General features: G+C 40.1%; 1 protein-coding gene across 1 annotated transcript in view; it reads right to left on the reverse strand.

Annotated features, from left to right (window-relative positions):
* Positions 1 to 3,100: 3,100 nt before the first annotated feature.
* The window catches only part of SPON1 (spondin 1), a 397,555-nt gene continuing 385,889 nt past the window's right edge, over positions 3,101 to 14,766 (reverse strand). The window contains exons 11-16 of the mRNA XM_048484581.1: positions 13,099 to 13,281; positions 12,834 to 13,004; positions 12,562 to 12,729; positions 9,663 to 9,827; positions 8,425 to 8,688; positions 3,101 to 7,459 (exon numbers count right to left, since the gene is read on the reverse strand). Coding sequence (XP_048340538.1) covers positions 7,296 to 7,459; positions 8,425 to 8,688; positions 9,663 to 9,827; positions 12,562 to 12,729; positions 12,834 to 13,004; positions 13,099 to 13,281 — 1,115 coding nt within the window. The 3' untranslated portion in view covers positions 3,101 to 7,295. The remainder of the gene's footprint in view (positions 7,460 to 8,424; positions 8,689 to 9,662; positions 9,828 to 12,561; positions 12,730 to 12,833; positions 13,005 to 13,098; positions 13,282 to 14,766) is intronic.

Below are 14,766 nucleotides of genomic sequence, written 5' to 3' on the forward strand. Positions count from 1 at the left end.
ACTGTTTGCAAAAAGATTAAATAGTCAAACCCAGCTTGTTGGGGTAAAGTGTAGACAACTGGAGAAGGCTATGGCAAACCATCCCATAAACAAAGTCTACCTGGTAAATTGGGATGTAATGTCACCCCATGGGTCAGTAATAACTCAATGATTCTGAAGGGGACTGCCTTTACTTTTATATGTATTACTTATGAGGTAGTTTATTTGGAATGGCCTATGTTGTGAGCCCCTTTGTTGTATCTAGCTGACCTGTGCTCTTGAATACAAGAATCACATCGAGGCTTGATTTGGATATTTTTCAAAAAAGGCCATGTTATGTGGATCTCTGGTTATCAGGCACTCAAATGGAAGACCTGGCTCATGCTGAAATATTGTGGCAGACAGGAAGTGTTTGTCTTCCATCATGCTAGTGCAATGCAAACACTGGGTGAATATCTGAATTATGAATGTGTTTACTACTAGTGTGATGCTATATTTCTTTTACCAGATTCCCTTCCCCACCCCTCAGAACTTACTGTCTGGGTTCTGGCAGCAAAGAAGACAATATTGGATTTGGGCCCCTTGGAATAATTGTTGAAAACTGAAGATTTAACAGTGCAAAAATTTTGCCGTCAGTCTGAGAGCATAAAGAACATTGTTGCCTAGTTCCTACTGAGTAGTTAATGACACACATCAGTTAAGGTACAAACTGTTCTGTCCCAGGAAACAAAACAGAGGATGCTGAACGTCATTCAGGTGAACTGTAAGTGCTTCGACAATACATTGTAATTGCTTTGTTTCACACAACACTTCGAAACGCTGCAGGAAGTATTGAAAGTCTAGAGATAAAGGCCTTAAATGGCTTTTCATGCAGAGTGAAGAATGACAGGAGGTGGGAACATCATCTCATACAGATCTTAAGAGGATTTCAGTTTACTTGTAAAATATCTTTATCCCATAGTAAAGCTACTGCTTTCTAAGCAGGAAACTGATAAAAAAAATACATTTCCCTCTGCAGTGATTAAAGTTGAATGTGATGGTATTTATCCATCAAGGGACATGAGAATTAAATCAACGTAAAGTTAACTGTTTCTAAATGCTCTGCTGTTGCATAATGTAGCAATGGCATTTATGTTTCCTGATTAAGTTATAGCCAGTGGTGGGATTCAGCAGGTTTGCACCACTTTGGCAGAACCAGTTGTTACAATAGTGCTTGTAAGCAACCAGTTGTTAAATTATCTGAATCCCACTACTGGAACCGGTTGTTAAATTATTTGAATCCCTGCACAGGTTATAACCTTTTATTATTCTCTCTCTGAGGCTCTTTCCGCACGAGCGGAATAGAGCGCCCCAGAGATAGCAAAAACGCCGTCCCTGGGTAGGTGTTCGCATAGCAGGTGCTTGCGCCACCCAAGTGGCACAGAAATGCCCCTTTTGAACCTCACTCCCCGAGCGAGGTTTTTCAAAAGGGGCACATTCTAGCCACTGCCGTGTGAATGGCAGCAGCTGGAAGGCGACGTTTCCCTCCTGCCTCCCCCAGCCGGCTTACTTGCTCCTGCTGACTCCCATTACTTTGTGGAGGCCAGGGGACACGCCCCCCTGGCCTCCATCTCCAGTGCCATCGCTCTGGCCAGGGGGGGGGTGTCCCCTGGCCTTCACAATGCGATGGGAGCCAGCAGGAGCAGGTAAGCTGGTTGGGGAAGGCGCGGCCTGCACGAAGGCTATGCCTTCCCCTGTGCCCCTAATGGGACCGTCTGTGCACCCCCGCTCAGTGCCCATGCAGAAAAGGCCTGAGAATTGGGGCTTATTTTCTAGGGGGGAAAAACCCTACCCCTTGGCTTCTTTTATTGAATAATGGCACCTGAATATTCTTGATATATATACCGATATACATGCTCTGAATTTCACTTTTGGACTGGGTTCCCATCACTGGTTACAACAATCCAAAATGCAACCAAATTCTGTTTAAATATAAAATCCTACAATAAAATAGTTAATGAGAACAGTTGTGGGGTGGAAGTGAAAAGAAATAAATTAAAAACAGAAGAGAATCAAAAATAGAATTCTAAACCACTGAGCTCAAAAACAAGACTATTCCCTCCTCCAGAGAATATATAAGCAACCAAACAAACTTCCTTCTCATACATGGAGAACATGAGAAAGGGAAAACAGAGAGAAAGAGAGAGCAGTGCTTCATGGGCAAAAGTGTGGCAGCATAATGAGCTGTTTCTTTCCCTCTTCTGATTTGCTGTCACATTGATCAGGGAACAGCTTCAATTTTTCCCATAGTTTCTAAGATTGAGGTCTGGCACTGAAATGAGGATCACGTCCTGTAGACCCTGGCACAAATCAAGCCTTCTTTGGGACTCACCATAAATTATGTAATAGATAAAGGCAGTAGAGAAATAGAATAGCAAAGTTTTGACAGAAGAGGACTGACAGAAGTTCTGACAGAAGGGCACAGTATGACAAGGGGGTTATAAAAAGCCTTGAATGGTGTACTTTGGGGAAGGGGCAGAAGTGCTGATACAGCACCTATTTTGAGAGACTCAAGTTCAGCTCTTGCTATCTCCATTTAAAATATCTCAAGTAGTAGAACTTGAGTTACTGTAGAAGTTCTCTCTGTACAGGTAGATAGTACTGAGCTAGATAGATAAGCTTTGTCTAAGATAGGTTCATATAGTCTCATGCGGATGGTTACACACACACACACACACATATACACCTACATACACAAGCAGATGATACAGCAAATGCAAAAGGAAAAAAATCCATCATAGCTGTGTCAAGTTACACAAATTAAATACTGCCAGGTAGCTTTTCTTATTTTAAACAAAACTATTTTGAAAACCTTTATGCTTGAAAAGCAATACAAAAATATAAGAAAGTAAATGCCTAGGTATTGATTCAACAATGCAAAACTCCATTAGGGCACAGTAAAATGCATAAAGCATAGTTTTAATGTCCAGGAAGGACAAAAATCAAGCCATTCTTGCTGTCACTGATTACACTAAAATTATAAATGTTCCAAGGCAAATGAAAAAAATAAAGAGAAAATGTTGCTTACTTTAGATTACTTAAGTGACCTAGTATTATTAAACAGAAACATATTCAAGGCCAGTTGTTTTCATAATAAAGATGTCTTTATTCCAAAGTAATAATATGTTAGCCAGACAACTACATACAAAACATCTACACAAGACTTTGGTAAGAAATATATCCATGATAGCTTTCTCAGAAATCCCATTGTGATCCAAAAACAACAACAAAGAAAATCTAAAAACGAAGAGGGTTTGTTTGTTTTAAAAAATCAAGTAGCTTTTATTAAAACCTGTTGTACATGTAAGTCCCCAAACATTTGTTTCGCTGCTTGTGAAGATTCTATAGATTATGTAAGAAAAGAAAATAACAATGCTAATATATGAAAAGTGAGGTTTATAAAATTCTCAGAGCTTATCCCTGTGCTTTCAGCTCTAGAGAACAGGTGACCAACATGTATTATAAAAGGAAACAAGCTTGGTTTATTCTTAACTGATGGATAGCAAATAATATATTAGGTTTACAATAACACTGCAGTAATTTTATGCATTCCATATAGCTTTATTTCCTTGATCAGAAAAAATATTTATTTCAGTTATCAGAAAAACATAATTTGTAAGTTAAAGGCTCAAATTTAGTGACAGTTTTAATTTCATTTTCATCAGTGGAAAAGGTTGTCATGAGTAAAGTCCTATTGAAATTGATCAGGGGCCCCTTTTTTAAAATGAAAAAGTAACAAGTTTAAATACTTATCTGATATAAGCCAATACACCATCTGAATTTTCTTCACAGGCCAATACTATTTCATGCTGTCTTATAAGAATTGTTGGAGAAGTCTGCCAGTCAACCAACCAACCAATTATTGTATCATTAGACATTAAAGAATTCCCTGGCAACTTCTTTGAGCAATTATGTATGTCAGTCAAATATGGAAAACGATGAAAGATGAATAGTTAACTACATTGAAATGAAATCACAATATTCTTTCATAGGCCTTTTCCACTTGTACAGTTTACCACAGATTTTCCCCAGTGATCAAATCTTGTGTCTTGCAAATGTTTTCAGCGAAATCATCTGCACACCTCTATTCACATTGTTGATTTTTCCCTTTGTCTCTTCAGTTGTGTTTATTCCATACACTGCTGCTGAAAATGCATTATTCCTAGCCTAGTGTCATCTGTGAAACAGTAGACCAACCCTCTCCCCCACTTTTTTTCCTTTTGTGCAGGTGCTCTAGCATTACAGCACAGATGCATTGAAGCAGCAATTCAAAAATGTCTCAGCCTCCATTTCTACCACTGAGAATTATCCACACAAAATGGAAGCTTTGCCTGAATATTACATTGCTAGTTCGATATTAAATTGACAAAGCTGATCTAATCACCCCTGCTTCTATCTATCTGTTCTTTAATTTTAACATTACAAGCTGTATGTGAAATTGACAAAGCTGATCTAGGTTGATTCTCCACTTGTGCAATTGACCTAGGATAGCCCCTGCAGTTTTCCTGGAACTCCCCACAGCTCCTGTGTCCAACTCGTGTCTGTTCCAGCTCTGCCCCTTCTTCCCATTTTATTTTTAAAACCACCAGGGAGGTGTAACTTTTTCTGCTGTTCTAGGGCAAACACAGGATGAACCTGGTATCGTGGGGAATCCTAACCCACCATGATTCTCTCATTTGTGCTTTCAGCCAATCACAGCTAAGTGTCTTGGCCATGCGCAGAATGGGAGATTCATGGCGGGGAAAAGCACGCTATTTATTTTTTTCTTCTTGCATACAAAGCCATGCAACTAAACAGTGCATGTTTATGCACTGCTTCTAGCCATGAAGATTTGTGACAATGTGGCTACATAGCCGTTACATAAAAACAAGAAAAGAAAAGCACATTCACGTTCCTGCCATAAAACAACAGCCAATCAGGAACAGAAGGAGCATAAGAAGCACCAAGGTGATCATGCCCTCTGATCACAGTTCCAACACGAGACCTCGGCTGCCATGAGGAGTGACTCTGGAATCAACTAGGTACTGTAATTTAATGGTCCCAGTTCAATCCTAGGCCGATTCCGCCAGTGGGGAATCGACTCTAATTACCCCTGCTTCTTATTTCTGCTTCAACATTGCTAGTTTGATACGACAAAGAAAAAAAATTAAAAATCCTTTCAAAAGTGAAGGATGAGGAGAAAATGTTGAAGGGGAAGTTGAGGCATGGATTTGGGCAAGTATCTGGTGGGGTGAGGAAATAAAGACATTTTCAAAATGATCGCATGCTCAAGGAGAGCTGGCTCAGAAATTGATTTTTTTAAAAAAATGTGGTAAAAGTGCTCAGGAAAACAATAGAGAAAAAATGAAGGGGAAATGTTTCCTGAACCAAATGTAGTAAAAAGAAATGTAGAATTCAAAGAAACAAAAAGTAGTATTTGATGGCAGTATACGTTGTAAACAACTCATATGCAAAAGGCCTTAGTTTAGTAGAGCCAACCCTTTTCCTGAGACAATTACTAATATTTAAGACAAAAACAGCATAAAGGAATGAAACACTTTTTTGCGCTTTTATGCAACTGTGTATATACCAGTGAATATATATGTTATGAATATTTTGACTGAATAATTACGTAAATATTGGGAAAATAATGTGCAATCATTTAATTTTAATTATAAGAAACTCAGAAATGCTGTGTGCATGGGAGAGAATCAACTTACCCTCTAAACATGGACTTCTAGGTGTGCTTCTTTTATGATATTTCTGCTCATTATTTTACAGCACCATATAGGACTCTTGATATCTTTGTTCTGGCCCCTGGCCCTCAATTGCTTTTGGACTTATTAATACTGGAAATGATTCCAGACCTATTTTCCTTGTCATAGTGTGACCTGGCACTTGCCAAGCCAAACTGAGTTTTGAGTATGAAAACTGGGATGGAGACACCTATCAGAAGAAAGATGGTGAGATTTTGAGAAGCTAGTTGCAAGTAATAAATAAGGTAGAATGTATGACTAATTTAAAGGAATAGCTTTCCTCTTATGGAGGATCCTCTTGAGTTCAATGTGACAAACCCAGAGAAAATTGAATATCATTTAAAACAAAAGCTCACGGGATCAATATTTTGATTTCTCTCACAGCTGGTATCTGTTGGTTGGCTGTGATCAATGAAGTAAGTGTCTGAGCAGCCTCCTTGCTGAGGGCACAACTTATTCTAGGTCCAGTCCTTAGGGTTCCAAAAGACAGCTATTTTTGCATATACTGATTAAGAAGCATGGAGGCCAAATGAGGAGAAACAAATGAAAGTGGTAACAAAGTTTGCAATGGAAGGTTGACGTGAAAATGTTACTGTATTGTATCTGAAAGAAACAAAGGCAGCTTCTTAGATGAAGAGGAGGGACCCAATCCTTCCATCCCTCTTCAGCACTGCTCTGCAGTAGGCCTGCAGTATTCCAAAGGTCTAGAGAAGACAGGTGGTTATTTAATCAATGAATTGTATATTTATGTTGATTCAGCTTTCTGAAGTCCATGTTTTCCTTTGAAGCTCCTGAGATCTGTTTATTCAAGCTGCATGGAGAAAGTTCACCTGCCTGTTCTTGACCACCCAGCATAGGGTCCAAGGGTAAATATATGTGGGCTAATTTACATATGGCCTCCAGAAAAAAAGGTTCTCAAACATTGGGCTATTCGTATGTGAATCATTAAAATGTGCTTCCCCTTTTTAATGTAGGAAGAACAAAAATGTTATTTATGCTATTTGGGCCGTATCATTTTCAGGAAAGAAAAATAATGTGTCAGAGAACTGCTTATAAATACAGTTTTTACACCAAGATGGTAAAGATAAATATGCACCTGTAGTATTATTGAACCAGCATTATTGAAATATTTCCTTGGCACAGTTTTATAATCACAGAGGCACTGCTTTGGATATTCTGAAACAGGATCCAAATGGATAGTTAAGTTTGCAATGTCATGTATGCATGCATTCCATGTATTTACAGGGAATATTTCTGTGGCCATAGTATGTCCACAGAGATGTCTATAATTTCCAGGTTACAGGATTTCACAAATGACATCACTAGTTTTATGGATTAAGGGCTAGCTGGAGCATCCAAGCAACTCTCAGTATTCTTTAGTGAGGAAATATTTATAAAATATATCTCTTGCACCAGCAAGACTAATAAGCAAACCACACTGCAAAAATGAAGACTAGTATACACAATTTATATCCTTTTTAAAAAATCAAAGTTGATTTTACATTTATCTCAGAGTGCATTTTTCAGAAGCCTCCTGTTTTGCTAACAAGGGTGAACATTGCAGGCTCTTAATTCCTTCTTATCTTTGCAGCTGGTGATCTGAGTGCTTTTGAATCTCTTCTTTACTGTCATGAACCGCTCCTGAATGCCACCCCCACATAGTTTGGTACATTCCGACCAAGCAGTCCATGGTTTCATCTTACAACCTAAAAATAAAAGAGAGAGAAGAGAGAGTTACTTTGAGAGTCAATTGACAGTACTCTGGATGGAATTTTGAATGAGACAGAGAGAATCACTGGTAGGTTTCCATTATTAAGATTCCTCTCTTAATTCTTTATACTTATTGCTGATGGTTCTATTTCAGTTTCTAATTCTAAATTTTTAAAATCTCATGGTTAGGCATATAAATATTGAGACTTTTACAGGCAAGGTAGCATATTTCCTTGGACTACAGATTACACACATAGGAATTCCTTAGCATGAATAATTTAATGGATTCACCTGTGGCTTATATATCTCAGCTACAGCTTCTAACAAATTCTAAATCAGAGACGCTGCCCAAGTGAAAGGATTAGTTTTGCCTTATATGCAAAGGGGCTGCTGTTTCCTAACTTAGCTTTTGATTATCTGGATCTTGCTATTGGATCAAAAACACGAGCTAGTATTTTTTTTATTAGTGACTGGAAGACTTAGGAAATTTTATTGTTAGAAAATATCTAAAATTAACTTTTAATTACTTTCTGGGGTTCAATTATTACTTTCTGGGGTTCAAAATTAACTTTTAATTACTTTCTGGGGTTCAATACATGCTTTATTCTGACTTCATGTTACAACAGACTTAGCTTGTTGTTCAATATGCTATAATCAAGCCAAATCCTTTTTAAGCTGTTAGCCTTCCAGTGATCTTCAAATGACAATTCAGGATGTATTAATCAGGAAAGATTTAGGCCCCTTCTGCACATGCAGAATAATACACTTTCAATCCACTTTCACAACTGTTTGCAAATGGGTTTTGCTAAAATCCAGCTGCAAAATGCATTGAAAATGGATTGAAAGTGCATTATTCTGCATGTACGGAAGGGGCATAAGTATTATAGTGAAGAGAACCAACCTTTTTCAGCCATAACTTGTGATTATGAAACTTTTCTGAAGCAATGTGCACTGCACATACCTGGAAATTGCTCACCATCAATATCTTCTTTTGTTTGCTCACTTCTTCTTTTCTCCCGAGGCTCTTTCCAGCGCCTTTTCTCAACGTTGGGATTTCTCAAGCATTTCCTTATCCGGCATTTTTTGCGCTGTACTGTTTCTGGGCATGGTGCCCCGCCAAACTGAGGTTCCATTTCTATCATTCTTGTCCTGATCATATGACCCTTTCCACAAGACTTATTGCATTCTGACCACTGGGACCACTCGGTTAGTTCACAGTCAATAGCTATTTAGAGAAAAAGAGGAATGTTATTAGAACAAACTTAGCAAATGTCATTAAAGATAAATGATGAACCTGCCTGTTTTCAATGTGACTATTAACATGTGATTTTTTTTCTTGATATCAAGACAAATTTCACAGTGGAACTTATGTAAAACCTGTATCAGTGATAAAATAGTACTAAATATGGGTAACTAATATTTCTTTGTTAAAAACTAGAACACCTTAATTTTGCTTTGAGTCAATTCAGATTACTCTGGATAGAATTCTGAATGGGGAAAAGGTGAATTGCTCATTGGAGCATTCTAGTACAGTCCTCAGTACTCTTTTTTTTCTTTTACCATTGCAGACTGGGAACAGTCTGTCCCATTTCTCAGGTACAAAACTGCATAAGAGGAAAGAGATTCTACAAAGGCCATTATTACGGAACTTTTATCCTGCCTTTGTCTGCCTTTTGCTGCAAGATGATTGACAGTTTCCTTGAGTGGAGGTGATAATAGCAGCCTACCATGCAAGAATTATGTGTGAAGGGCTTTGAGCACTTGAATTTGCTACATAAACACTAAATACTATCACTGTGACATCATTTTAACCACTTCTCAGCAGCAGTGAAGACCTCTTGAAGTTTCACATGGTTCATCAACTGTGGTCTATAGAAAGAAATCAATTATTCTGTCTTAGTATAGAACACAGGTGTCAAACTCGCGGCACTCTAGGTGTTATGGACTACAGTTCCCATCATCCCCTGCCAGCATGATGCTGGCAGGGGATGATGGTAACTGTAGTCCATAACATCTGGAGGGCTGAGAGTTTGACACCTATGGTATAGAATGAAGTCCAGTGTGCTTATATGGGTGTAAGTGTTTAGGTTTTGATAGTCAGATAGTTTGAACAAGTGGAACTTACATTGGTCAGGTACTAGGAATAAGGGGATGGGGCAGAGTTAAGTTAACTTTTCAGGATCAGACACCTAAACTTACGGCACTCTGGAAGCATGCATTTCTCCACTTGTTCCAGCTCCTCATTGCAGTCTCCAAGTTCAGCAGCAGATTTCAGTATCCTCTGTCGTGTCCTCATCCCTTTCCCACATGTTACACTGCAGTCACTCCACTCAGACCAAGGAGACAGCATACAAGGAATGGTATCTAGTTCAGAAGAAAGAAATGTTCTTGCTCACACAAAGCAATTTAAAATACTATCCAAGCAATAGTGGATGGGCAGTGTTGATGAAAACTGGATTGGTATTATGGGAGGAAATTGCACTCATGAACAAATCTTGCTGATGAGGGAGTCCAGTGATTTTTCAGCAAGACAGTAATGTACCACCTATAGTACATTATACATGCCTTTTGGTGATGTGGGGAGAGTGCCAGGTACTGGCCAAGTCCCTGCGCCCTGCCTCTTTCATGGCACGGCGACCCAGAAAGTGCCTGGTGGCTCTCCCTGTGGCTGGGCAGCACTTGCCAGCACCCAAGGCCAGGCCCAGCCACAGGACTGGGAAGCCTCTCGCATCTGCATGACTTTTTGGCTGCGCACGCTAGTGTGACCTCCCCTCCAGCAGGGGAGAGACCCTATGTGCCCTGGGAGAGGCCAGGTACTCATTAGCATGATCCCCCAGCAGGGGAGAGGCCTCGCAGCTGCATTGCCAGACCCAGCCGCGTGGTAGGGAGGCCTCTCCCTTGCTGGGTACTGCCATGGTGCCCTGCCCTCCACCTCCCTGCAAGCTGGCTTTTGCCCTCCCCAGGACTTGGGGACGACAGGAGGTGGCCTGCCAGGAGGGGGGAGGATTGGACAAGCACAGTGGCAGCAGGGTGGCTCAGGAGTCGGCCTGCTGCTGAGGTGCCTATCCGAGCCACCCCCAAGCCCCTACCACAAGCATGGGGGTGGCACCCAGAGCAGATGTTCTCTCCAGGCGCCATTTCCCCAGTCATGCCTCTGAAGCAGGACCACTTAATATGCTGCTATCAGATATTCCCGAACACATAGTATAGTTGCTCAGTCTGGCAACATAATGTATGAAAAAATTATTCCCCAAAAAATAATTTTGGATTTTTAAAAAACAAATTGTAAACCTGTGAGGTATAAAAATATCTGTGGAGTCAAACTATATGCTTTATCAGGCCTTTTCTGGTATTCATTTTTCTGCAACATTCCTTATTTAGCTTGGTCTACTTGTCCCTGTGGACTGATGCTTTCTTCAGCTATTTGGCAGCAAAATAAGAGGGCTGCACAAAGATGAAAGAAGACAAGGACAATGACAGGACCTCAAGTGGAAAGCGCATGACAGGACCTCAAGTGGCATGACAGTGCATGACAGGATCTCAAGTTGAAAGTCATTTAAGAACACTCCCCCAATTCAAGTCAAAACAAAAAAAATCTCCATACAAGTTAGAAAAAAAATCTAATAAAGTAGAACACAGGAAGACCTTTGCATAACCTTTTGAGGAGAACGACCACTTCTGAAACAAACACTGTAGTAGTAAAACCAGGAACTTTAGAAAGGTATATTAAGGACAAGAAATTTTGTAATGAGAATCAAATGCATCAAGGGTAGAAAATGTGTTAGCAGAAATATGTACCAAACTAAAGTTTCAAAGAAAAATAACAGGGGCACTTTGGTTTCTTTGGAATTGTCTACTGGAATTGTCTACAGCAGTACTTTGGAACTGTCTGAGGATTGTCTAAATCGACGAAGGACTAAAAATAGCAGTGTGCTGAAATAACGTAGAAAAAAGACAAATTGCCCAAGTAGTTTCAAGTCTATGAAGTGTAGCAATGTGAATCATAAAAAAATCTAAGCAGCCTTCAGTGTCTATACTGAGTGGATGCAAAACACACAAGAGTGGCAAGAAAATACAGGGATTAGAATGTGAGGAACAGAACAAACAACCTTTCTCCCACCTTTAACGTGGTGTAGATCAGACTTTATATCTCCCTGGCTGATCTGTGTATCTCTCTCAGGAAATTAAGAGAGTGTGTGTGTGTGTGTGTGTGTGTGTGTGTGTGTGTGTGTGTGTGTGTGTGTGTGTGTGTGTGTGTTTGTGTACACATACACATGCGGGCATTGACACATGCAGTTTTTTTACATATTAGGGAGTAGATTTCCAAGTGCATCATTGTCCCCTCATAAAACTGACATATACAAGATTTCACAAATGATTATGCCACAACATTTTTTTACTATATCATGATACCTATATAATAGGAAAACAAATCATCAGTCCATTAAATAACATCATTTTCAAGCATGGAATCTGGTGTCATCAATATGCTGAAAATACTCAAATATATGTCCCTTTAAGAGAGGCTTCAGATCTCTATCTTGAACCTGGAAACTTCCATGAGGACAAAATGTGGCTGATTGCTTTATGCCGGGTATTATCATAGAATCAAAGAGTTGGAAGAGACCTCCAAGAGCCATCAAGTCTAATCCACTCCAATGGCCCTTTCACAAAAAAAGTTATTTTGGGGTGTTGTTGCACGGAGGGGGAAGGGGCAATTTTTGCTTCTGGCAAGAAGTGTCTTTGCATCCTTTTGCCAAAGGGCACAAAACTGTATGAAAAGGGGCAGTTATTGAAGGAGGAGAGAACATATTACCACTGTCAAGGAAACAGGAATATATTTGCTACACAGAAAATCAGGCAAATTGTGGTCATTTGCAAGCATGACAAAACATGTGAGAAAATGTATGGTAAGCTTTTCTACCTTCATGAACCACCTTCTTCCTGCTTCAATGGCAACTCTCACGTTGAAAATCAAACCTTATGAAAATTCAGCACAGTGCTAATACAGGGTTGTGACAATGTTTTGCATCTGCTTTGCATTTGGCAGGCCCCAACTGAGGACTGTTGCACCTAATGACAGACCACAGATACTTACGGCACTCAGGCATCATGCATTTCTCTGCTTCCGTGATTTCTGCCTTGCACATGGATCCATCGGCTGGAGTCATCTTGATCATTCGATGCCGTTTCTTCATTCCCATACCACAGCTGGCACTGCATTCATCCCACTCCCCCCATTCTGTCACCAGGCAACTGCTAGGAGCTAGACATCATATAAAAAAAGAGGATCAGTCTAATGGCACTATTTTTAAAGAGTGGCTGCTTATCGCAACAATTAGGGTTTTTGTGGTTAAATCAAATGCTTACAGCATTCCTCATTCACAATACATTTCTCTGTTTCTTCAGTAGGCACTTTACACATGGAGCCATCATCAGGGAACTGCTTCACATATCTTTCTCTTGATCGCATTCCCATGCCACAGGACACACTGCAAGGGGACCAGGTTATCCACTCAGACATCATGCACGTGGAACCATCTGAAACACCAAAAACAATTTCTATTTGTTCCCAAAATACAAAAGCTAAAGAATGATGCATACCTGGATATACTCCCCCGATTCCTCTTTTTACCTTCATCACTACAGCCTGGCCCCATACATGGCTGAAAGTCCTGCGTTTCTGGACAAGGCACACTGAGGTCCAGCTGAGCTTTGAGCATTCTTTGCCTCATTCGTTTTCCCTTTTCACAAGTGGAAGAGCTACAGGCTGACCATGGGGACCAGTTTGAATAGATGCAGGTTTCTGGAGTGTCATCTTTAAAAAAGCATAATTTATTATCAGAAGATATTACGAAGTTGCTTCCAGCTTAGGCAGATCATATGAATCTGACTTATAGTGACCTAACATTATCATTAATATCCTATTATTAACAGCTTTGTTTAGATCTTATAATCTGAATACAAACTGATATTACAATGGCTGCTGTGAAAAATAGCTTTCAGTACAAGTAGAAATTCAAAAATAATCAAAGAAGAAATCTTCCTTGATACTCTCTTGTTTGACCACTCTGCCTTCTTCATGTTGGCCATGCTGTTTTCCCTATTAATTACCATCCCATTTGTTATACATTCTCATTTTCATGATTTCTCGATATCCTGCCACTTACACTCTGCACACTCATCCAGGCAAATATTAATTTACTTTTTTGGTAGTCATGCACACTCACTTGTGCAAAGACTAATGTGTACAATTACACATTCTATCTAAACCAATGGTCCCCATTAATATCAGTTATGGGTGCACCCTAAAAAGGATTATTTATGCTACACAAAGCATGGGGTAGCATTCTACATAAATTCCCAGAAGTTTAAAATATCAGAAGAATGGGAACACAATGACCCAATAACATTTGACATCAGGGGTTCAGAGTGAAGGGAAGCACATTTTCTCTGTTTTCATCAAAGTATGACTTCTTGATCAAAACCAAGCCTTGATGAAAAGATTGTCATTTGTAATATAACATGAATGACTTTGATGTTTATAGTAGCAAGGTAGCATTTACAAATGGGTATTAGATGGGAGCTGGTGCCTACAGTTCCTTGCTAGCTTCGTGGACTTCAGAAGTGAGGGAGGACTCACTGGCTACCTTTCCATTGTGGTTTGGAAACTTCCCAGCTCAATGAATTGCTAGCCACCAGTTTCCACCTGAGCCTCTTTTCCCTTCCTCATACAGGGGTAGTTTTGCCCCTAGGACTCTCCCCTCCAACCAGAGCCTCTGAGACAGACTTGAGCCTGCCCTTCCTTACCTCTCTTGGCTGCATGTGCTGTCCCACTGACCAAGGCTCCACTCTTCTCTATGCCTCCCCTTAGACCTGCCTTCCTTGCCTCAACAGACATTGAGACTGGGGCCCCTGGTGTTGAGAACTAGGGGCAGGTGGTGCAAGGGTTTCCTGGCCTTGCCCAGGCACTGTGGAAGGCTGAGAGGCAACCCTGGGCAGCATAGGAGTTTCTTGGCTTTGTCAAAGTGCCATAGAAGGCTGAGAGGTGGACCAGATGGGCAGGGATTTCCTAGCCTTGCTCAAGAGCTCTGGGAGGTTGACCGGGGCAGTGTAGGAGGAATTGAGACCAATTTTGACAAATAAAAGGAGAGATAAAATTTAGAAATGGGGAAGAGAGGAAATGAAGGCAGATCATGAAAGGTTAAGAAGCATATAGCATGGTGGTACATACCTGGCATAAGAAGTAAATAGACTGAAATGCATTCAGTTGAATACAATTTGACTCTGGCTTCAGTGGCCC

The sequence above is a fragment of the Sphaerodactylus townsendi genome, linkage group LG02, assembly GCF_021028975.2.
Source record: "Sphaerodactylus townsendi isolate TG3544 linkage group LG02, MPM_Stown_v2.3, whole genome shotgun sequence".
NCBI classification, from domain to species: Eukaryota; Metazoa; Chordata; class Lepidosauria; order Squamata; family Sphaerodactylidae; genus Sphaerodactylus; species Sphaerodactylus townsendi.